General features: G+C 36.1%; 1 protein-coding gene across 3 annotated transcripts in view; it reads left to right on the forward strand.

Moving 5' to 3' along the window:
• lin (protein lines homolog) overlaps window positions 1–26653 on the forward strand; it is a 109666-nt gene that overhangs the window by 12026 nt on the left and 70987 nt on the right. For all 3 annotated transcript variants that reach the window (XM_090402972.1, XM_090402973.1, XM_090402974.1), the window contains one exon: window positions 20709–20947. In XM_090402972.1, coding sequence (XP_090259098.1) covers window positions 20709–20947 — 239 coding nt within the window. The remainder of the gene's footprint in view (window positions 1–20708; window positions 20948–26653) is intronic.

A 26653-nucleotide genomic window follows, 5' to 3' on the forward strand; every position in this document is an offset into this window, starting at 1 on the left:
TATTTCTAATTAGATGCACTGGCAGTTATAAATAAACACAGCAATTCAATTTTAGGTGTAAAACCAGTCCTTCCCATGCCACTTATTGGTTGTGATTTCTCAGTACTTAACCATTTGAAATTGTCTTTATCATCACTTATCCTATTTCCTAAGACTCAACTACATCCCATTCCCATACTGACTACCCTCATACACACGTTTGCTACTACTTCCAACATCCACTCTCTTTATACCTTGCCTCCCTGTTCATCTTGTACTCTCATTCTGCTATCACTCACAGTACTACTATTCTTATTTATAATCACTTCAGTCTTGCCAGTTTCTCTCCTGATCTTCTGCTTTACCTCTTACTTCCTCTGCTCTCTTGTTCACATCACTAGTTCCTCCTTGCAGTGCTAGTCTCTCTCTAACCGACACACCAAATCCATTCAAATTCAACCTGTCACTTTTGTACATTTCCATTTTTCCTTCAAATGCATCCCACACATTCACGAACTCCACTCCCTTCTCAAACAGCTCTGCTAATATTCCATTCATGATCCCTGCTCTTTGTCTCACCTCACCATTATCAAACCTAGGCAACACACACTGATCACCCTTCCAACTACACTGTTATCTTTCACTCTTCACAACAGCCTCTGATATCCATTCTTACCATGCTCTTTATGTTCAAGCAAGTAATTTTTTCCAACAACGACCACCAGCTTGCTTGTCTGCTTCTCCTATCTGGTGCATCAATTATACTGCTTAATTTTCCTTCTTAATAACACACCTTATTAAAATTTCTCATTTACTATAATGCAGTCTTCATACGTTTCTATTCTCTACTTTCCTAGAGAATAGCAAAGCAGAGATGCATATGCTTCATCTCACATCTAATTCTGATCAACTCATTTTTCAAGTCTTGCATCCTGGCAATTACACTATCTGTCAGGCTATCATTCATTTCCTCATTCTGATTTTCCTTTGCTTCCACAGTGCTTTTGTTTCTTCAGCTATACTTTTGCTTCCATAGTCCCACTCACATTCCATGATTCCGTAATGGTTGCATATTGAAAGGTTAAATCAAACATTTAACTAATTTAAGAGTACTATCCCTCTATAATAGGTTGAAGTCAAATTTTAATCTGTTTAACAAATTTTGCATAAATTTTATTATAAAAATGAAGTTATCAGATTAATAAATGACTCCTTGTGAACTTTTCATTAATGCTCACTTAGTTTATATGCTTCTTTCTTTTAAAAAATTATTCTGATTCTGACTAGATTAACGATTAATAGGAAAAACATCAGTTTCTTTCAGAAAGATTAAACTGTTAATTCTATTAAGTAACTTTATTTTTCATTTGTACAACATCACTGGTCGATTATTTAATCTCTTCATCTGATGGTGACACAGCTTGCCACTAGATCAAGTTTGTTGAAATTTGTGTTATGATGACTTACTTTCCTGCATAAAAAGTTCTTTCTTCATTATTTTGATGAATCAAAATGAAAACAAACATTCCATCCAGCCTTTCTTTTTTGCTTGCCATGTGGCTTGTCACAGCTAAGTTACATGGCTTCTTTGAAACCTGATTACTGCTTATAGGGTAATTAATCCTATCTGCATTCTTTGTTCTATGGTTCACAGATACCTCACCTGTGGCTTATATATAAACTGTAACAATCACCACCAGCTTGTTTGCCCATCTGCTACTCCGATCTAATGCATCAATTATGCTGCTAATTTTTGGTGGTTTGCCTATTTTGTAGGATGAAAAACTTAAGTTCCCAGGCAGGGGAATCCTGCTGTCTCCACGAGACTTACCTTCAGTTTGAAAAGCCCTGATAAAGGTTCTTTGCATTCTAGACAGGATTCAAATTCAGGTCTTTCCAACCAAAGGACATCATCAACATTTAAATAAAAATGTCTGTGATGTAAAAAACTGTAAATAGGCATTTAAATAAAAATTAATAACACAATAATGACTATTTTGCATAAAGTTTTCATCCAACTATTAAAAGCATCTTTGCTATGAATTCAAAAATTAAACAAGGCACAAGTAACATAAATGACAAATCAACAATGAAGACATCATTTACACAAGAAGGAAAAAATAAAATATATATGTATGTTAACTAAGATGAGCTGTGTGAAGGACAATTTCCCATTATTGGGCTAAATTAAGCCCATTTAATTTATTCAGTGCAGGTAATGTAGCAAAGTTTTGCTGCTTTCTTCATACCGCTGCTTTATAAGAAAATGTCTTATATAATTATAGGCCAGTTTGTGTGTCATCAGTAGTTAAGATCTTGGAGAAATTAGTGAGGGACCGTATGCAGCATTAGGCAGATGAGGGTAATGTTATCTGTGAGAGTCAACATGGGTTTGTTAAAGGGCGCTCTTGTTTTAGTAATATGCTAGCCTTTTATAATAACGTTACAAGAGCAGTTGATGAGGGAAAGGCATATATTGCCATTTTCTTGGATTTAGCTAAGGCATTTGACAGGGTGTCACATGATAAGCTGATATTTAAGTTGAAGCACATGGGTTTGGATGTCAGGTTGGTCAACTGGATTCAGGATTGGCTGTCCAATAGGTATCAGAGAGTTCTGTATGGTGGGGGCAGTTACAAGTGGGTCCCACATGCTCAATACTGGGACCTACATTGTTTAACCTTTATATCAATGACATTGTCAGTGGATTGCTGGGGGATATTCAGTTCTTTGCAGATGATGTGAAGCTGGGAAAGGTTATTAGTAATAGTGCAGATGTGGTATCCTTGCAAGAGGATTCGAATAAACTAGACAGATGGGCAAATGAATGAATGGGGGGGGGGGATTTTGGTTTAATGCAGCAAAATGTAAGGTCTTGAGGTTTGAGACACGTCGATGGGACACTTCATACTCTATTGGAGGAGTTGTATTGGAGGAAGTAGGGAAGACAAGAGATCTAGAGTTGATGTTTGATAGAAATCTGAAATTCAGGGGACATATTACAAAGGTGGTGAAGATAACACAGAGGATTGCTGCAATACTGAGAATTATGCTGACCTGTAGAGATAAAAAGAGTTATCATTCCGTTGTAAAAGACCCTGATCAGACCACACTTAGACTATTGTTCTCAGATTTGGTCCCCAGGATTTGAAGGGGATAAATTAACTGTGACAGAGGCAAATAACAAAGATGGTTTCAGGACTGTACAATGTTAGTTATGAGGATTGGCTGAGGAAATGTGGACTGCAGAGTTTGGTAGATAGAAGAAGGAGGGGTGATATGATTGAGACTTTTAAACTGTTGAGAGGTGGTTACAGGGTTGACACTGGGGGAGTTCTTTCACTTGTTTGAACAGCAGGAAGGAGTGATGACAAAGAGCCATCCCTGGAAGTTACGAAAGGAAGCTGTAAGCAAGAGGGTGAGGAGTGGTTTCTTTGCATGGAGGGTGGTTGAATCGTGGAATGCATTGCCTGATAGAGTGGTGAGAGTGAGAAGAGTCGATGAGTTTAATGAGTGGTATGATAGACTTTGTGTTTCCTAGGTGGGATCTCCCACAATGAGTTTTGATAGATTTTGTGTTTCCTAGGAAGGACTTCCCATGAAGAGTCTTTTGACTCCATGGAGGCCTGAATAATAATAATAATAATGTAGGACTTGAATTTTTACAAAAGAATTTTGTGCTTGTAGATAATGGAATCTTCTGAAAATTCAGATTATTCCATATACTTTTGAGACATAACCACAAAAAACAATAATATTTTATTTACATATATTTTTGCCTGAATCTAACAGGCCATTCTCGGTATTATTTATTTATTTTGCATTTGGCTAAGAAGAATACATTCATATGCAACCACACACAAAAAAAGGAGGACGTACAAGACATCAAAATGCATAAAAGGATACAATAATGTGAAGTGACACTGTAGTCATATAAAAATATACAAATAAGCATAAAATTAAAATTGAATTGTCTAAGTTCGATAGCCAATCAACAGCATCTGTAGAAACTGTTATAAAGTCAGTTACTGGTTTCATGTAGGCTCTGTGAGGACAGGCAAATGTGATATGTTGTATAGTTTGATTATCCTCACCACAGTCACAAGATGAGTTTGGTCTTATTCCCCAAGTAAATAAGGAAGCTCTGCACCTACAATGGTTGGTGCGAACCTTATTTAGGGAGGTCCATATTTTTTGAGGTAGGTCGAACCCTGATGGAGGGCTGTTTGAGTTAAAGACAGTCTGCCAGATTACTGGGATTACTGCCTTGGCAGTCCATTCCATCTGCTTTGCTATTGTTGCATCATAATCTTCGGTGACAAGTCGTTGTGCCATTATAATAGGCAGATATCTTGACTTAAGCCTCTGTGATATAAAGCTGTCAATATCAGAGTGTATACGAAACAGTGGATTCCAGCAAATTTTGTTATATTCACGAATCAGGTTGTCTTGGCATCATAGTTGTGATGGTTGTATGTGGCTCAGAACTGGTAGCCAATATGATGGAATAGTCTTTATTGTTCCAGAAATGATATGCATTATCTGATCAACACTATCAATTAATTTAGTGTGTGCACTGTTCAGCCAAATAGCTAAGCAGTATTCAGCAGTTGAGTACATGAGGCCCAGAGCAGATGTCCTTAATGTGTGAGCACAAGCCCCCCCCCCCTCATTGTTCTGGCAAGTTTATGCAGTATGTTATTTCTAGTTCTGAGTTTGGCACCAATATTGGAGAGATGTCTATTAAAGGTTATGGATCCAGGGTTATGCTCAGATACTTTGGATTAAAATTGTGCTGTAGTATGTTCCCATTTAGTGGCACTCTTAAGATGTCTCATGCCATGCTATTGTTCAAATGGAAACAGCATGTTCAGTCTTGGTAGTGCTTGGAATAAGACGCCACTTCTCAAAGAAGTGGTTTAGCTCCTCTAGGTCACAAGTTAGCACATGCTCTATAGTACAGAAATTTTGATGTTGGAATGTGATGCATAGATCATCAGCACATGCAAATTTTCTAGACGTTGTCCTTGGAAGGTCACAAATATACAAATTGAATAGAAGAAGGGGCCAGAACTGACCCTTGTGGGAGTCTATTGTTAAGCGTTCTTGGCTTGCTCATATCATATCAAATATACAGGTATAACTACCTGTATATTTCTATTACATAGAATAGCATTGATCATTTTTTTACATTTCGGTATTTTAAGAAGCTTGTAGATCATGCTGTTCCTCCATACGGTATCATATGCAGACATCAAGTCTATAAAGAATTCAGCAGTTTAAGGTATTTTTCAAAACCAGATTCTGTATGAGTCGTTAGGGCCAAAACTTGATCTTCACAGTTGTGCCCAGGCCTGTTCATGAGGGAGAGTGTAATAATAATAGTACCAATTGTATTGTAAATAAATCTTTCTAATAACTTAAGCCAGACACTGAGCAGTCCTATGGGTCTATAGCTTTCAGGTTTATCAGTGGACTTTCCAGGTTTCAGGATAGCTATTATCTTTGATTTTTTAAATTCTGCTGGTAATCTACCACTCTATAGAATATTAGCAAATAATTTTGTCAGCCATCCCACTTTATTTGGTCCAGAGTTCTTAAAAAATTCAGGGTGAATATTATCAAATCCAGGTGCTCTACCAGTTTTCACTCCCTGGAGTGCAGCAAGAAGTTCTTCTTTGGTGAATAGATTCGATAAATTGATCGCTTCAGAACAACCTTCTTTAAGTCTGGTCAATTCCTTCCTAATTATTTTAGTGTAGGTTTTTCTGATTTAGCTCTGGACAGATTCGCTATCCAGTGGGTAGTACAGTTGGCACTAATAGCAGCTTTTGAATTGGAGCGATGGGAATTACCACCCATTTTTTAAGGAAGCTCCATGCCTTCCTCCTTGAATGTTTAAAGTGAAGCCTTCCAATGGTGTCAATCCATTTTTTCTTTCTAGCTTCATTTAAGCTGTCAATAAGATCATCTGCAACATCTACACATCTGCTATTCAGAAAGTCGTTATAAAGTGCTTCGCTGGTTTTGCTCCAGCCAGATATGTATTCTTTTCTAGCAGCTCTAGGGATGTGTTTTTTGGCTGCAGAAATTACTATTTTCACAAATCTTTGGTAGTTACAAGGTTGTGGTGGAATCCAGTGCACATTTTTATTTAGATCTGATGAAAAGCTGTTCCAGTTTGCCTTGGCAAAATTCCAGAATGATATTGGTGTTGTTTCAGTAATTGAGATTTGAGGGCCCACCTCAATAAAGACAGGGTGGTGTTGACTGTGTGGGAATCGTTGCAAAACATGATGGCTGGTCGGCACTGGGAGGCCCCTTTGATTGGTTGTAACAAAACATAAGTCAGGATTGGTGCAACTATTCCATCTAGCCATGTTAAAAGGGCAATTATCCTTGGGATCAAAGATCAGCTGTATGTTGTTTGCCTCTGCCCACTCGGATAGCTTGGCACTATTTGCATCAGTTTCTCTATAACCCCATTGGGTATGATGACTGTTAAAGTCTCCAATATAAATAGCAGGATGCATTAAGACCTTCAAAACTTCATCAGGCCAGCTTGTAGATGCTGGCTTGCAAACATTAATTATTTTTAAGTCGTTAACTTCTATAATGACGGTAGATATGTTTGAAACATCACTAGCAGAAATGAAATGGACCTTAGTAAGTGAGTTTCAGGCATAGGTGGCTATCCCATACATCTGATGGTATGTTGCTCCTATAAGATTGAAACCAGAAATGGAGAGTGTTTCTCATAGTTGTGACACATTACCTGCATGGTTTCTTGTATGATATCAATTCTGTTGTCATGAAGAAGTCTAGTAAGACATTCACTCTTAGCATTGCTGATACTTCCTATATTCAACTGGCAGACTCAACTGAATATATTCTTAGTATGGCAATGGTTGAACAGGGTAGAATGCTAACATGGATTATTTCAAAATATATTAGCATTGCGTTGCACATATGATGTTGACATTGATATACGAATATGATACTATTGAAAAGTGAATGTAATACTATTATCATATTGAAATATGATAATATTGAAAAGAATAACATGTAACAATGTTTTAAAGTGAATAAAAGTTGAGCAGCTCTCAGATGTGAACTGTAGACTAAAATACACAAAGATTATTGAAGAAAAAATGAAGGGTTTGAGAACAGGAACCAAACCTTCAGATACAGTGGCAAGCCTTGAAGAAAACTCTGATTGATTCAGCCAGAGAGGCATGTGGTGAGGTTGTCTGCAAGGATAGAAAAATCAGAACTCCATGGTGGATACAGGAAGTTAAAAAGGCAATGAAGGAAAAGAAGAAAGCATATCAAAAGTTCCTGGCAAATAAGTCAGCTTGTACTCTTAGAGAATACAGAGACAAATGTAAGAAAGCGAAACAGTGTGTAACACTAGCTAAACAAAAGTCATGGGAGAACTTTGGAAAGAACATAGAAAATATATATCAAGAAGGTGGTAAGATATTCTGGAGGTTGTTGAAGAAGCTTAGAAATGGAGGAAAGAGTGCTGTAAAAGGAGTTAGAGTGGATAAAGGTGACATGAAAATGGGAGAAATAGATATCCTTGAAGTATGGAGTAATTACTTTGAAAAATTGCTATATAAGACAAGCAGTGATAGCACAGTGGTAAAAAAACAGTCAACAAGCATACAGTCAGGAATACATATCCATACTTGAAGTAGAAAAAGCCATCAAAGGCTTGAAATGTGGAAAGGCAGTAGGAGTAGACGATATTCGACCAAAAATGCTGAAGTATGGTGGCATAAAAGTCTTACAGTGGCTGCACTGCATAGTTCAGAAGGCATGGACAAACGGATAAATTCCTGATGATTGGAGTTGAGCCCTAATAGTACCCATATATAAAAAGGGAAATAAAACTGAATGTGAGAATTACAGAGATATTTCCCTACTGAGTGTTCCTGGCAAGATATATGCAAGTATACTTGAGAAACGGTTGAGAAGAATTGTGGAAGAAAAGCGTGGTGAAGAACAAGCTGGATTCAGGCCAAATAGAGGCTGTCAGGATCAGATCTTCACTTTACGACAAACAGTGGAGAAAGCATAGGAATATAACAAAGATCTATATTTAAGTTTTGTTGATGTGGAAAAGGCATATGACAAGGTGCCAAGAAAGAAGCTGTTCAATACGCTACAGTTATATGGTGTCAATGGGGCATTATATCAAGCAATACTTAGTCTTTATTTGAGTTGCAAGTCAGCAGTTAGAGTTGAAGGAAGTACAGGAAGATGGTTTAATGTTAAATCTGGTGTGAGACAAGGATGTACATTATCCCCTCTGTTATTATGGATCACATTATGAAGGAAAGTGGTATTAAACATGATATCAAAATTGGAGATGTTAATGTCAGTTCTTTGCTTTATGCAGACGATGTTATACTTCTAAATAAATCTGCTACAAGTCTGCAAGATTATCTGACTAAATTGAATAACGGTTGTAATAGATATGGTATGAAGGTCAGCAGTAAAAAAGACAAAGACAATGAAAATAGGCAGAATCGTTGAAAATGTCAACTGCATTGTGAATGGAGAATCTGTGGAACAACTAAAACAGGCATGATTTTTTACTGAAGATGGTAAATTAAATATGGAAATAGACAACATAATCAACAAAGCTGGTATGGTAGAAAGTCAATTGAATAAATTCATATGGAATAAGAGAGAAATTAGTCGGAACACTGAATTAGCTGTATACAAGACAGTGTTCAAACCAGTTTTAACTAATGGATCTGAGAGCTAGGTCAGAAGTAAAACACTTGACCAAAGACTAGAGACCGCAGATATGAGAGTCCTGAGAAAGATTAGAGGCAGGAACAGATGGAACGGAAAGAACTTGACATTGTTAGCATCCAGGAATGCGTTAGCAGAGCTAATCTCGGGTGATATGGTCACTTAAACAGAATAGGCGAAGAAAGATTAGCAAAACAAGTGTTCTCTGCCAGGTTGTCAGGAAAACAACCCATAGGAAGACCAAGATATAGGTGGATTGATATGGTACAATGTGCCTTAGACGATAGAAATATAAGATCTGATAATGTTGGAGGCTTGACAAGTAACAGACTGATTTAGAGGAAAATTGTAGATAGGAAGTTAGCAATGATGTAAATTTTTCATGTAGTACTATCATATCCTGTACACCCCCTTGAGTGTGTCAGGAAATTGATGGTATGGTACTTAAAACCAGTGATGACTAAGCAGAATGAGACTCTCCCATATTATGGTAAAGACATCCAATCGTTTTGATTCAGGTTCAGTGGTTCACTAAGGCTTAGGCATTTCCCTTAAATAATTGTATGTATTTAAATTGACCAGAAGATTCTATGTTCATTATCCATTCCATGCTGTACCATGCCAGACTTTTGGAGTTTATTATATGCAATGTAAGATTGATGATCCCCTATTGTTTTTTTTCCACAGCATGACAAGTTTGTCCAAAATAAAGAAGGTTATGCACACATGGAACTTGGTACACACCTGGAAGGTAGTCAAGATGAGTATATATTAATAGGAAAAAATCTTAGTATCAGGTTATATTTCTTTAATAATTCTTCTTGAAACATGTTCAGAGACATTGGAGATGTAAAGAATTGGAACTCAGTATAGTATCTTAGTTTCTTGGAATTGGTGTATAGGAATTATAGATGTGTTGTATTTATTTCTTGGAGAAACTATTTTCGATCATCACATTCTGGATATTACTAGTTTCTACCTGGAAATCATGGGAATTGGCACAGAGAATGTGTGCATGGCTTAATAGGTTCTTTACAATGCTCAGCTTTTGAGGAGGATTATGAACTGAATTATGTAATGGCTAGTGAAAGTTGGTTTATAATATACTGAAGTAATAAGATCACCATACAGAGAGCAAAAATGCAAAATGCCTAACGAGGCCAATTTACCCTCTTTTTCAACTTCTGTTATAAATTTTATGTGAGGATGTCAGTACAGTATGAGGGTATGAAGTGCCTGTGGCAAGTGTCTAACCTGCACCCCATAACCCAAAAATGACAAAAATTTAAAATGCAATAATTGAAATTGAAAAATTGAAATGCAATATGTTAAATACTTACTATTAACCCCATCAAAATGAGTTGCAGTGTGTTGCAGAATTTGTGTGTCTAAAGCGGCTTATTGCCGAAATTTAAAAAATACAATATAAAACATAATAAAATTAGTTTAATCCTTTATCCAAGTGTGAGCAAACAAAGTTTATGCCTGAAAGTATCTTCAGGACTGGGGTAAGGTGGTACAACACCAGGGCAACTCGCTGCAAAGGTGGAGCAAGCTACCAACACTCCTACCACCTTACCCCAGTCCTGAAGATACTTTCAGGCGCAAACTTTGTTTGCTCAAACTTGGATAAAGGATTAAACTAATTTTATTATACTCTAACCAAGTGAAAATAAACTTTCAACATCTTTCTCTAAATCCAGACTAATTTATTAAAAAAAGGGTGGCACACCATTTTGCATCTCCTATAGGTAGAGATGACCTGCTAATGCTTCTGGCTGGTATCTCCACTTGGGCCTGGCTCCCACTGAAGAGACCTAAGGTCAAGTTTTCAAGATCAACATGTCTCCGAGTTTGGACTACCTTAAGGATCACTTGTAAGCAGAATTCCAGTAGCAGACCAGTTGCAGTTCAAGGTCAAGTTAGAGTGTCAGAGCGTCTGGTTACTTTCGAGGATTCCAGTGGCAGACCACTAGATCCCCCGAGAGAGCTCCAGAAGTCTCCTTTCAACGTTCTTAAGGCTTGGATTGTGCTCCTGCGGTTGTCCGAGAAAGCTCTAAGCTGGTGGTAAGACTGACATCAGTGGTAAGAATTGCTTTATTTGTCCTTTTGGCTTTTTTGTTTTCAATTCACAGCCCTTCCGTTTTGAACAACGCAAATTGTATGGGAACTTACTTTCATGATATAGGGACGTCCTCTCTTTTTTAAAACAATGTCTTCGGTTTTACTGAGGGTGAGAACCCTCGGTTTCGAAATAGACATAGAGATCCATAAGAGAACCTTTGCAAAAACCATCATAGATAGAGTGGTGGCGGACAAAATTTCCGGCTTTACACCGTATGGGGGGGAGGAGATATCAGGTCGTTTGCGCAAATGCTGCAACACGTGAGCAACTGCTGAGTGGTATAGAGTGCAATGGGAAAGTCTTTCATCCCGTTGTGGTTGGAAGTGTTGCAAAAACAGTCAAAATAGAAAGGTTCCCGTTAGAATATCTAGAAGAAGATAAAGATATCATAATCAAAGTTTTCTTGAGATGGGGAGCCGTGAAGGACATAAAAATTGGCATGGACGCTGAGGTTCCTCAGTGGAAGTCGGGAGAGGTCTCGTTCTCGATCATGATGGAGGAGGAAATCCCAAACTTCGTCATGATCGGATCAGCCCGGGTGATGGTTAGCTATCCGGGTGTAAAAAAGACAGTGCTTTCGGTGCGGATCACTGGAGCTTAGGCGCAGACTGCCCCAAGAACAAGTGCAGGAACTGCATGGGGGCAGGACATGTGCTATCCCAGTGTGAAGCACCCTGTCTGAAACGTAGGGACACCACCCACAAAATCAACATTTGTCCTAGTTGGACACTTGCAGAAAAAGCAGGAGGCACTATTTCACCAATCACAGAAGCTTCAAGGCAAGACTCACTGACCGCAGACAACACAGCTACAGGCACAAACATCTTAGACCCAGACGTCTTTCCAGCACTCACAGCATTAAATGAAATAGAAAGAGAAAACGAAGAGAAAACAGATGAAGCTCTCCCCAATCAGTCTCACAAGAAATGGTATAATGAAAGCAACGAGACATCAAGTGAGGACGAAAAAGACTCGAAGAACCAGAAAAAAGATAAAACTACAACAACAGAAGCTTTTAAGAAATCTCCATGCAAAAACCCAGAAAGTAGGAAGAAAAAAAAGAAGGAAAAGAAAAGAAAAAAAAAAGACAAGGTTGTGAATTCGGAAGATGCCACCATTACTGGAAAAACGAACAAACAAGAGAGCCCAAAGGGAACAGAAGGGGTAACCACATGGTCAGCGAAGAAGACCAAAGATTCGTCGGTCAAAAAACCACCTACTAACAACACACGAGCTGAAATTGAAACAATAGAAGAACAAGAAGAGGTCTCAGAAGTAATAGGACAACCTCATAAAGGAACTCCAGGCAAAACTGAAACAAGGGCAGTACCAGAACCCACAGAGATCCCCTACGTGAAAGAAACTCATTATTACTGCATTATTTAAAAGGGGACTCTGAGCAGAAGAATCTGCTAAAAAAGGGGATAGAAGTTTTTGGAGATGTTGAACTACAACTCACAGGGAAAAACGGATCAAACGTGGTTAGCGCGGAGTGGAACGATGTCTTTATAGAAGATATAAATAACATCGACAGTGAGGATTGCTACCCAGGCCCGAATGGAGGCGATGAAGTGGGGATAGCTTTGCGCAGAGCCCTTGCAGCGGTAAATTACTATGGTAATGGCAAGCTACCCGTGCTAATCCTTAAAATCTACAATAGTGAACAGGAAGAATTAATTTTCAACATGTTGAAAAGACTCTAGATTATTAGTACAGCTCTGCTAGTTTAAAAAAAAAAAAAAAAAAAAAAAAAAAAAAAAAAATCCTTTAAGTTTTGTTTCTGTTTGGTCCACATAGGAGGGGGGTATCCTGTGAACCTGGGCTGCAAAGGCCTACATCGAGGCGGTGCAGCTCCTTGTGGGCTGCATCACCCATACCAGGCTCTTTCCCCGCTTCTTTCAGTCTTAAATTGGTCATTCATGTCACCCAGCTATTTCTTACTTTAGGTTTGTCCTTGCTAATTGTGCTGTTTTTTTTCTCATGTCCTTCTCTCAGTTCCTCTTTGCAAAAAATAAAAAATAAAAAAAAAACTTAATTTTATTAAATTTCATTACTAAATATTATTAAATTATTAACTTTCATTTTAAAATTAAGCTAAAAAAAAATGTAATTTTAATCACTTTAAACTTAATCTATTGCTTTTTTTCCTGGAACTTACTCCCTGCGAAACCGAAGAACAAGTAACCTTAAAGTTAGCATATTTATTAAGCAAGAAGTTTAATAAGTGACAACAACAATCACCAGCTAATAGCAATTTTTAAATAGCGGTCGAAAGCAGGTGGTTGACGGATATCCTCCACAAACACCTGATAAGTTTTTTTTTGATTTGGACAAAGTTAAATGCGAACCTCAGGGTTTTGGGTTTATTTTTAAATTTGTTTTATGTATGGTAATTTTTTCTTTATATATATATATAAAAAAAAAGAACAGGTAACAGGAGGTTATGGAATATAGACTTCTTAGCCAAACCCACATTGTGGAACAGGTCGACTGAGGCCTCTTTTATCTCCTACTATCCTACTCTAACTTTCGTTCTTTCCCCTCACACTGTCTGCTGATCCTCAGCATGCTTTTTACTCCAAAGGCCGATGATGAGAAACATGAACTCCCATTCGACCTCAGTAAAGGTCAATTGGCCCTTCCCTTAATGCATAACATTAGACATATCCACAACGAGATGTGTTTTGCATTATAGGAGATACTGAGATAGGAGTGTTGGAACTTGCTCCACCTTTGCAACGAGTTGCCCTGGTGTTGTACCACCTTACTCCAGTCCTGACGATACTTTCAGGCGCAAACTGTTTGCTCACACTTGGATAGGAGTGTTGTTACTTATCAGCACACCAGTCATACCGAAATGTCATATCTAACATTTCGGTTTTCTAAGGCAGCGCTTCCCAAACTAGCTTGCTCCACCTTTGCAACGAGTTGTCCTGGTGTTGTACCACCTTACCCCAGTCTTGAAGATACTTTCAGGTGCAGACTTTGTTTGCTCACACTTGGATAAAGGATTAAACTAATTTTATTATACTCTAACCAAATGAAAAATAAACTTTCAACATCTTTCTCTAAATCCAGAGTAATTTATTAAAAAAAAGGGTGGCACACCATTTGGCAACTCCTATAGGTAGAGATGACCTGCTAATGCTTCTGCCTGGTATCTCCACTTGGGCCTGGCTCCCAGTGAAGAGACCTCAATAAAGGTCAAAACTAGTCTGGATAGTGGCCCTTTCCTTAATGCATAACATTAGACATATCCGCAAGGAGATGTGTTTTGCATTATAGGAGATACTGAGATAGGAGTGTTGGTATCTTGCTCCACCTTTGCAACGAGTTATCCTGGTGTTGTACCACCTTACCCCAGTCCTGAAGATACTTTCAGGCGCAAACTTTGTTTGCTCAAACTTGGATAAAGGATTAAACTAATTTTATTATACTCTAACCAAGTGAAAAATAAACTTTCAACAATATAAAACAGCTGAATTTTATATCTATTTATTTATTTTTTACATTTTTTACATTTTGTGCCCCAAACCTAGTTGCGCCTGCAGTGGACGCCTCTTTTGTCATGCCCTCATTATGGCACTGGAGGATGTAAACCATTTATCTTTTCTGGGAACACAGGGAATGCATCCTTCAGATGGAGCTGGATTGTAAATATATCATCGACATAACGCACCCAAAAGAATGGTTGGAGTTCTATTAAAGAGAATAAGATATCCTCAGAATATTCTAGGTAGAAAATAGGCCACAGGTTCAAATCCCACCATGAATATTTATAAGTTTTTTAGTTAGAGATGAATTTCTTTGCTCATCATGAGACCAGTGTCTCTTACTTATTGCCGGCTTGAAGTGGTCTGAAAAGTTCCATGTTTGGCTCTAGAGTATGGTTTCTGGATCATGTGAAAAAAAAATATCAATATCCTCATACATGCTCTCCAGAGGTGTCCAGAGGCTACTATGGCAGTATTACATGATTAAGTTTACAACAATTTTCCTCAGACTGTCTGTTACTTATCAGCACACCAGTCATACCGAAATGTCGTATCTAACATTTCGGTTTTCTAAGGCAGTGCTTCCCAAACTGTGGGCTGCGACCCCCTTGGGGGCTGTAGGTTTTGTTGAGGGGGCCGTGACATAATGAAAACAAATTGAAAATGTTTTAAGACTAAGTAGATTTTTTTATCTTAAAAGAAACATATTTAATTTTTATTATTTATTATTTCTTTTTTGTTATATTTTATAATTTAATGGGGAAAAAATCACACATTAGTGCGGGTTCACAAATTTTGCTTCCTGCATATTTTGGTGCTTAATGAATATTAGTAAATATAAGCTTATTCATATAAGTTTCATTTCAAAGCAGAAATCTAAGAATTGCAGTTTCAAATATTTCGCCTGATATTGACTTTTTGTGTAGCAGTATTGAAACACATCCATCACATTCTTTCTTTTTTACTAATCGTTTTATGTGCTTGTACTGCAAATGTACAATAACAATATATCTGTCTATATAAAAATATGAGATAATGTGCTGTGTCAAATGTGTATGTAAGATGCTTTTAAAATGTAATATTTGCATTTGATTTTTGCAATATTCGCTGTGTATGTTTTGTATTGAATATAAATACAATAAATATTATAATAATATATGTCTATATTATGTTTTTTTTTCAAGGAGGGGGGGGGGGCTGTGAAATATTTTAATTTTTCCAAAGGCGGCCCTGACAACCAGAAGTTTGGAAAGCACTGCTCTAAGGCACTTCTGTCTGATTCAATCCACCTAGATCTTTTGGTCATCCTCTTGGTCTTTTCCTACCATCTTGGCATTAAACACCTCTTTTGCATCTTTTAGATTAGCCCTACTCGCACATTCTTGAATGCCAACAATGTCAAGTTTCCTCGTAATCTTCATTTTTAATATGATTCTGCCATATGATGACATATAATCAAGTCCCTAATTTTTCTCAGTAGTCTTTAGTCTTTGATTAAGTGGTTTATCCATCTTCATGAAGACATGAAGACTGATCCGTAATTAAAACTGATTTGCACACTGTCTTGTATGCTGCTAGTTTAGTGTTTGTCTAATTTCTCTCTCATTCCACATCAATTTATTCAACTAGCTCCTCATCATACTAGCTTTGTATATTCGGTTGTCCATTTCCATATTTAATATACCATCTTCACCCAACAACTGTGCCCAAATAGCTGAGATATTTCCTCATTCTGTAGGTTCTCCATTGAGATTGCAACTGAAGTTTTCTATGTTCTTGCTTATTTTCATTGTTTTGGTCTTTTTATTGCTCGTTTTCATTTTCATTTCATATTTGTTATAGCTATTCAATTTAGTTATAGAATTCCTGGAGACTTGCACCTGATGTGTCTAGAAGTATGTCATTTGTATAAAGCAAAGAGCTAAGTTGATATCTCCAATTCTAATATCAGATTTTCTTACATATACCACTTTCTTACATAATGTAATCCATCTTTCCTAGTGTGATAATGTGTACACCCTTGTTTCACACCTGATTTAACAGCAAACCATTTTTCTGTATTTCTTTCAATTCTAGTTGCTAACTTACAACTTATATATACAACTTAAATATTGGTGTTTTGACTAATTTTAACTTATTTTTAATTGCATTACAACACCAAAAAAAATAAATGATAACAAAGTTGTTTATTAACTGACTTATTCCTCTTCTATAACATTCTATTTACCCCATATATAATTGTAACATTTTGAAAAGCTTTTCTCCAGGCACATTTTCATATGCCATTTCCAGATCTACAAAACTTAAGTACATATCCCTGTTATATTCCCATGATTTCTCAACTATTTGTAGTAAGGTGAAAATCTGATCTCGACAACCTCTGTTTGGCCTCAACCCCAGCTCTTGTTCTTCTCCATGTTTCTCTATCAATTTTTCATGATCTCTTCTCAAGTATGCTGCATAGATCTTTACTGTAATACTTAATAGAGAAATTCCTCTACAATTCTTACATTTAGCTTTATTTTACTTTATTATTATTATTAACTCCGTGGAGCCAGAGACTCATCATGGGAGGTACGTGCTATTGCACACAATGCTCATCCAACCATGCTTTAAACTGATCTAATGTGTCTACATTCACAAAGACTGAGGCAGTACATTCCACTCTTCCATGTCAACCTGATAAAAACTCTGACTAGTTTATGTCTCAATCATATCCCCTCCCCTTCCTCCTATTCACAAGGCTTTGCAACTTAAATTCTCTCAATCTGTCCTCATACTCCACATTCCAAAGACCACTGACCACCTTTGTGAATCTTCTCTCTGAATCCTTTCCAACATATCCTCATTACCATGAGAACCCAGCAACCAAATCTGTGCACAATAATCCATATGAGGCCTTGTACAATGGCATCATAACCACTCTATTTCTGCATGTCAGCATCCTCTGCATCATTGCCATTATCTGATGTGAGGTCTTCACAACTTGTGCAATGTGGTCCCTCAATTTCTGGTTCTTGTCCACAATCACTCCTAGATATCTCATCTCCTCTACTTCTGTTAAAGTTTTCCCACCAAGTGTATACTTTGCATCTCATCGTTGCTTACCAAATCTCAAAACCTTACACTTGGCAACATTGAACTGAGTTCCACTTACCTGCCCATTCATGCAATCTATTCAAGTGGTCTTGTAAGGCATTAACATCAGCCTGACTGTGCATTGCTCTCTCTAGTTTTGCATCATCTGCAAACAGCTGGATATCACTAGTTAAACCCGACCCAATATCATTAACATACAAATTGAACAACAATGGCCCCAAAACTGACCCCTGTGGCACACAGGTGACCATTCTCTTTCGAGATACTGCGCTCCCATATGCAACTTTCTGATACCTATCTGACAGCCAGTCACTGATCCAACTGAGAAGTCTGTTATCCAATCCCATCTGTTTCTATTTATTTACCAGCTTATCGTGTGGCAGTCTATCAAAAGCTTTTGCGAAATCCAAGTATACCACTGTATATGCATCTCCCCTGTCCAAGACCTTATTACTGCAATTATATTTCAGTAAGTTAGTGAAACATGATCTCCCTTTAGCAAACCCATGTTGATAACCACAAAGAATACTGTTGTTATCAACCATTTTTGTATCTTATTTCTCACCAATCTCTCCAGTACCTTCACCACAACACCAGATATACAATTGGTCTATAATTTGAAGCTGCAGCCTTATCACCACCTTTATGCAGTGGAACAATTTTACCCTCCTTCCACTCCCTTGGAACCTATGCTGTTGCAAGACTCTTATTAAACAGGCATGCCAATGCTACTGCCAATTCCCAAAAAGCTAAGGAAAAACTACAATTTTACCTTAATATGAAAATATACAGTTAAAAATGACTACATTTTTACTGACTACAGCAAAATATAGACATAATTTATTGCTAGCATACTAATAATTACACGAAAAAATTTTTAACACATTTTTATAAATGTGTTAAAAAATTTCCTAAGGAAGTAGTTAAGAAATTAATACGCGTGGATAGGCTTATGTGTTCGTCATACATGTTGTAATAGATTTCACAGTATGATATGAACACAGATGGATAAGAAAATAACTGTTTATTAACTTAAAAGTTAATATTTCGCTGGTATTATATCCAGCATCTTCAGAGCACACATACAAAGTTTGCAAGTGAACCGTAATCCGGTGTAACAGTGGGACTAGTATAAGTAATTGCAGTGTGCAGCACAAGACTAAAGTCCTAATATGGCCTAATATGCCACCATCTAGGTTAAAAATAAATAAATAAATAAAAAAAGTTCAAAGTTTGAAAAAATAAAATAAAAGTAATAAATATTAATTTGGTCTTAGGATGACTGTCTCCCAAATCTTTGGTAGATTTATACAGCCATACTTGTTAAGGTTTGGAAGTTTCAAAGCTTCTGTTGATTCCAGGAACAACCTCTCTGACTTGTAGAAGTTTCTGTGCATTACTTTTGTTTCTTTCCAATTGATCCTGTGTGCAGGAGTATCCAAAGCATGGTCTGCCAGACCTGACTTGCCATAGCGAAAGTGTCAGATATATTTTTTGTGTTCACTGAGGTGGATGTCCACAGTTCTTCCTGTCTGTCCGTAGTAGGCTTGATGGCAAGAACAGGGCACTTCATAGACATGGATGTGATAAAGGAGTGCATTTGTCCTTAGGTGAATGGATGAGAGTTGCTAATTTTACATAAGATTTAAATACTGTGCGTGGTTGGTGTTTGTTAATCACCCTAGATATCTTTTCGGATGTGCCTTTAATGTATGGGATGGTGATAGTTTTGTTGTAGTCTTCTGTGGTAGATAAAGGGATTTCTGGGTAGCATTTAGTATGTTATCTATCTTATGTGATTATAACCATTGGTTAAGAAGGTGTGACGTAGGTGAGAAAGTTCAGCAGTGAGAGCAATGTCATTGGAACAGATTGCTCTAGCTCTATGGGTTAGTGTTTTTAAGATACCATATTGTTGAGAAGGGTGATGGTGTGATTGTTTGTGTAAGTATCTCCTTGTATGTGGGGTTTTCTACAAACTGAAAATGATAAGGAACCTTCTGGAAGGCGTGTGATCAGTGTGTGAAGGGCAGGCAGTCATTGGCTTCTAGTTCCATTGTAAAGTGGATTTTAAGGTGCTGGCTATTTAGATGCACTAAAAATGTATTCAGTGTGTCTGAGCCATATAGCCAAATAGTAAACACATCATCAACATAGCGTAGCCAGAGACTAGGTTTGAGAGTGGCTGTGTTGATAGCTAATTTTTCAAGATGTTCTATGTAGAAATTGGCTAAGGGGGAGGGGGGGGAGAAAGGGGCAAACCCATAGCTATCCCATCTAATTGTTTGTATATTCCCTTTCCATGTAAAATAACCTGCCTGTACCGTGAATTTAAATAGCTGAAATATATCTGGGGAATTGTGAATTTAGTAAGTTAAGTGTTTCAATCAGTGGTACATTAGTGAATAATGAGGTGATATCAAAACTCACCATTAGGTCTGAACTATTTAAGGTGTGGTTTTCTAAAATACTTTTTTAGGTGGGTAGAATTTTTAACAGAAGAGGGAGAATTGTTTGTGTAAGTGATTAGTAAAATATATTATTCTACTGAAGAGAGCTGGACAACAGTTTTAGAATTGTGGAAACATCTGCTATATGTAAGTCAAATATAATATGACATACATATAGCACATTGGTTTTCTTCCATCTAATCCTGTGTGAAGGGTGTCCAAAGCATTGTCTGCCAGTCAAGACTTGCCATAATAAACATAAAAAATATATTCCCTACCATTATTATGGTAAAACTGGACTGTTGTACCTTATGAACTGAATATCTTGTGAGCATCTTTATGTTAGAATGGTGATGATAATGACTAGTTCATATCCTGATCAGAAATTCAGCAAATACTTAGCATTATTATTAGATTATACTTATTATTTAATATGCTCTCAACTTGTTTTAGTCTTTGTCTCCGTAACCAATTATGTCCCCACTATTAAAAAAAAAACTTTTTATTAGCCCACACTGTGACTAATTGTACTGTAGGTTTACAGTATGATCATATTGATCATAGTGTAATTTTACAACTTTTTGTGGGTGGGAATCACATAATAAAAATTCAAAATAAAAAGATATTAATGAAAATGAACAACTTTTGATCTTTTGTTACTTTATAAAATTTCCAACACACAGTTTTTAATAAAATAAACTGATAAAATTTTTTTCTGCAGTGTTGTTTTAATGAATTATTAGAAAACATGACATATCATTTCAGTATTAATTTGGCCACTATTTCATTTTCTAGAAGTTAAAGGAAATTATGTGAATACCACTCTGCAGTCATTCCCAAAATTATTAGAACATTATTCTACTGAAGAGAGCTGGACAACAGTTCTAGAATTGTGGAAACATCTGATAGGTTTTTCATTGGAAAATGAAGTAGAGCTTTCACCAAGACTATTTAACAGTGATAGTGTAAAGCTACTCATAGCATCCACAAATTCGCCACTCTCTTGCAGTTTTGCTCTAGATGTCATGAATGAAGTAAGTTTGTTTTGTTGTTGTTTTTTTTTAAATTCATACTCAGTTTCCATTATAAAATGGTTATAATGGGAATTTGTCTGTTCAAAGAGCTCAAAGGTGTCCGTATTTGTAACCACACACCTAGGCTATTAACACAAATGTAATGCAGTGTTTACACATCGAAAAGTGTCCTGTCCATGAAGCATTAGTATGTTCTGCTAATTTTAGGAATCACTTGAAGCCAGGAAACAATAGGGGTCTTTAACAGGAATAAATGCAAAAATATAATATCAGTGATATTGCTATTCCGTGGGTGTGCACTGTACACTTAGCACATCTTGAATGTATGTCCCTGGCTCTACTGAATTTTGCATCTTTTGCAAACAACTGAACATTTCCTCTCAGATCCTTTCCTTTATTGTTAATGTACAAATTAAATATTAGTGGCTCAAAGCACAGCCCTGTGGCATGCCACTAGTAATAGGCCTTCTACTGGAACTCTTCTCTTATTCTAATAAACTATTAACTGTTCTCTGATATCTCTCCATCAACCATTCTCTTATCCACTTCACCAACTTATATCCATCTCATTTCTGTATATATCCATTCCTGTATTTTGCTCTTGACCAACTTCTCCATTACTTTGACTATGATTCCTGATATGCTGATTGATCAGTAATTTCCTACATCAATATTTTTATGTAGTGGAACTATTTTCCCTTCTTTTCACTCCCTTGGGACTAACCCATAGCTGAGACTTAGATTAAACAACATGGCCAAAGGCAGTGCCTGTTCTCTAGCACCTTCTCGTAAAACTTGAGCTGGTGTATCATCAAATCCCATAGCTGTATTTACATCAAGGGTCTGCTATGCACCTCCAGTTCATTTACCTCAGTTTCCATATAAGCCTTTGCCTCTATTGTTATTCAGTTACCTCCCCTATCGCCATTCATTAAAATGAGTCTGCCACGAACATTTTTCCTTTTACTTGCAACATACTGAAGAAACTCACTGGGATTATCTTTGGCCTGTACTGCTAATTTTCTTTCATGCTCTGCTTTTGCCTTTCTTACCACCCTGGTTACTCTTCTGGCCTGTGCTTTGTATTGCTCATGTGCTTGTTGGTCACTTTCTCCTTGAATTTCCTTGACAATTTTGTAGCTTCCATTTAACTCCCACTTGATTTATTCTCTTGACTCTAGGTATGCAGTCTGTTATTGCTTTCCTCAAACACTCCTTTACCACTTCCCATGGACTATCAAGTGCACTTGATAGTGCATGGGGAAGTGCACTATCGAGTTATCAGAGGCAAATGCCAAGTGAATTTTCAATCTCATTCTAAATGCCTTCAAAATGTATTACCTTATTTACTTTGCATAATTTACATGCTATTTTTCACTTTTAAACATCTCATTCATTATCAGGTTACATTCATCGGAGGCTGCCTGTGATCAAATAACAATAGTGAATGAGATGTTGATATGAGATGAGATGAAAATAAAGAAGTTTTATTTTCAACCAGGAGATAGTATCATATGTAATTAACAGAATAAGTTAATTCCTTTGTAGACCATTCGCACCTGCCAAAAGTTAGTTTGCACGGAGATACTCTCAAAAGTACCTAGCTGTTGTTTCCAAAATATGAAGTAATTGTTATCTTTAGTATTATTATATTTTTTATAATAATTTGATATTATATTTTTTAATAGTATATCCTCTGTTATAAACTAATAGCTATAATGAGTTTCAAAATTAATCACAGATTAATATTGAAATAAATAGTCAAGCATTCTGAAACAGCATTTTATTTTGCATAATTCACAAGTCATCGCCATTCTTATAAAAATCAAATATATTAAACAAAAAAAAAATTGATTTAACATGATCAGTTTTCACTTGTTTCACTGCCAACTGTTATTTTCTCCCAGTACTTTCTGCAACCCTTATTACTACAGTTGTAATGTAGTATTAATGTAAGCCTATATTCATAGTTCACAACATAAATTAGCTTAGTGTAATTATATGCTTGAACATACATGATGAAAGGCTTTTTAAATGGGTTATTTAAAAACGCAATTGTCTTGCAAAGACGAGTTGGAGACTTGATAACATTATTAGCATGATATTATAAAAAGTTAGTCTGGCTCTGTTGCCAATGTTGACCATTTTCTGTTGTTTTTGTAAACTTGTTTTTCCTATTGAATTATTGTTATAGATAAATTGTATAAATTTATCCTTCATTATGGATAATAAAGAGCCTCCGTAGCTCAGTCAGTATAGACAAAGTCCTTTGGTCAGAAAGACCTGGGTTTGATTCCTGTCAGTGACGTGAAGAACCTTTATCTGGTCTCTTTCGACTGAAGGTGAGTTAACCAGTCTCATGCAGAGGTGGAGGCTTTTTCTCCCAGTACGAGGGATTTTCATCCCTCAAAACAGGCAAACTGGTCCGGTGAACACACACACACATTGCTATAGTCATAAAATATACTATGACAAGGAAGGTAGCAAACCACCTTGCTCATAATCATCTCTCTAGTATGGTAGCGTATAGCTACCCCCACCAACAATATGGCTGAGGGAATAGGATAGGATAGGATGGATAATAAATGAAAGGAAATAATGCAAATGACACTTTTAGTTTTGTGAAGTGCAAAACTGAAGGCAAAGTTGAGGGACTAGAATTTATTCCAAACACTAGAGAAAAGAGTTCTGTTGTGTCATCAATTAAAAACAACCACGATGTGTTTGCAAGACTAATGGCTGAAGGAATTCAAGTTGTTATGTTACAAAGATAAAGTTGCATTCTGTAATGTATAAAAAATATCATGGGACTGCTGACAGAAACTTTAGATTTCTACAAGCTTTTGAGGCTTTTTTAAAGTTGAGACATTCAATTTTCACAAAAAACATGATGACAAGGACTTGGCAATAAATTGTTTCAGATAAAAACACATCTCTAACTGCTTTCCATAGAAAGATGTATTCTAAAATGTTGGAACACAAGAAGTGCCATTTTAATTTTATAAAGCTAAATTCAATAAACTATTTACTGACTACAAAAACTTCATAGACTCAATTGTAGAACAGTATCAAAATGACATAATGTAAAGAATTTGTGTGAGTTACTGCTGATGTCATTAAATAAGAATTAATTTAGGAAATCAAGGATTCCATGGTCTTCTTCTAGCCTCTTCATATATTTCAAACAAGGAGAAACTCATTCATTATATGAGATGCGATATAAATTATACATAAAAATTGGAAGAAGCATTTGTTTGCATAATCTCTCTTCAAAACTCATCTGCAGTGTACTTTGATAGATAAGAGACTGAAATGAACACATTCTTCTTGTCATTGAAGACTAGTAATTGATTAGCAGGCAGTAGAACTGAAGTAGCATGTAATATGCTGGAGGAAAAAAAATGGACTTGTGTCCAAAATTCAAAGGAGAGACAGACATGCCAGATCTTACAAATGATTGCATATAATTTGAATTTAAGTATTTTAAATTTTATTAGAGATCTTCTCTTTGTTGTTGAAATTGAAATGGTAGACACGCATACCATAATTCATACTATGGACGAGTAGTTTAGTGATCAGTAGATTTAAGTGGCATTTCTGAAGCCCTGGAAATAGTTAGTGTTAATATTAGCTTCCTGAATGGAGAGAGTCCCAGGGTTTTACAGCTGTAATGCACTGATACTCTTCTCTTAGAACTGTCATTATCAAATTCCTGACATGTACTCTCATGGGGTGTACTGGATATTATGATAGTACTACATGAAAAATCTGCATCATTACTAAATGCTTATCTACAGTTTTCCTCCAAATTAATCCATCAAGACTACAATATTATCAAATCTTATATTTCTGTCTTCTAAGGTGCTATTTACTGTGTCAATCCACCTAGATCTTAGTCTTCCTCCAAGTTTTTTCCCTCCATCCTGGTAAAGAACACTTATTTTGCTAACCATCTCTCTCTCTCTCTCTCTCTCTCCTATTCTGTTTAAGTGACCATACCCCCTGAGATTAGCTCTGCTAACACACTCCTAGATGTTGACAATGTCAAGTTCTTTCTTAATATCCTTTTTCAATATGATATTGCCACTGATGGCATCTGTTCATGCCCCTAATCTTTCTCAAGACTCTCATATCTGTGGTCTCTAGTCTTTAAGTGTTTTATTTCTAACTCAGCTCTTTGATCCCTAAGTTAAAATTGGTTTGAACACTGTGTTGTGTACAGCTAATTTAGTGTTTTTACTAATTTCTTTCTTATTCCACATAAATTTATTTAGTTGACTTCCTACTATACCAGCTTTGTTGATGCTGTTGTCCATTTCCATATTTAATTTACCCTCTTCACTAAAAATTGTGCCTAAGTAGCTGAAATGTTTCACTTGTTCTATAGGTTCTCCATTCACAATGCAGTTAATATTTTCAATGCTTGTTTTCATTGTCTTTGTCTTGTTATTGCTGATTCATACTGTTAAATTGTGAATGAAACTATGTTGTGTAATTTATTTTTTTTCATTCACATTTAACATTGCTTATTACATATTAATCATGATTTGTATAAAAATTATTTATTATTCCTTAATTAAGGATTACTATTTAATTATTTATTCTAAACTTAACCTACTATTAATTTATTAGGCAATAATATGTGTAGAATTTATAATAACTAAAATATATATATATGATGTAACGAAAAGTATTATTATAAATAATTGTATATGTAATGAAAGAGCTGATTATGTAGCTCAAATATTCTGTTTATTCTTATTTGTGAAATTTTAATGTTATGTAATCAGTTATGTAAGAGTAGAGCGTTGTATTACATTAGCGAAATGTTTACGTTCATGCGTTGTCATGGAGATGCATGAAGTAAACAAGCATGAGAGGAAGAGTGCGTGACCTTGGAACCAGAAAGGAGAAAGGGAGGCAATAAGAATTATATAGAAAGAAAAGGGGAGAGTTTTGCAGAGCCTGAAGGAAGGTAGAATACAAGCAAGAAAGTGAAAGAAAATTATAAATTCTTTAGGGCAGAAATTCAAGAGCATAGTGTTTAGAAGTAAGCAAGAAACGTAGTGAATCTTATACTGAGCTGCAAGTGAAATCAGCTGTGGTTATAGAGGGAAATTGATGTCGTAATCGGATAAATAAAGAACTGGACATTCAATGGGAAATTCTGATTAGTTCCAGTTAATCTTGGATTATGTCTTAATTCTGTGTTGCCCTGAGAAGAATATAATGAACTTAACTTGTAGAAAAGTAAACAAGGAAGGATATCAGTACCTTATTGCTGTTTTTTTTAAAGTAGTGAAGCGCGATTAACAGTAGTTCAGTTAAAGCGTTGGAGATTTTTATTTAATGTGTTCCGCTAGCTCAAATAAGTTAATTCATAAGTGTGCTCGCAATAAATTGATGTATTGAAGATTGTATCTGGTAACATGTTTGTTTATTCTAACATTAACTATAGCATATCTTCGAAGTTCAAGGTCCAAAGTAAGATTGCTTGGAATAATGTCTACCTTGATTAGTGCCTGCTGTGAATTTAGACATTAAGTAAAGCTGATAGATGTGTGCAGACTGATCAAATGAGAAGTTTTGTTTTATTAACTTGAATTAAGAAAATTTATAATTTTGAAGCAGTGAATTGTATGTTAAAGTTTAGAACATTGAATTGGAATGAGTGACTTAGCAAGATGTATTAAGTTATTTGTATTG

Source organism: Typopeltis vanoorti, chromosome 13, assembly GCF_054136105.1.
Source record: "Typopeltis vanoorti isolate ZY-2024b chromosome 13, IOZ_Tvanoo_1.0, whole genome shotgun sequence".
Classification (NCBI taxonomy): Eukaryota; Metazoa; Arthropoda; class Arachnida; order Uropygi; family Thelyphonidae; genus Typopeltis; species Typopeltis vanoorti.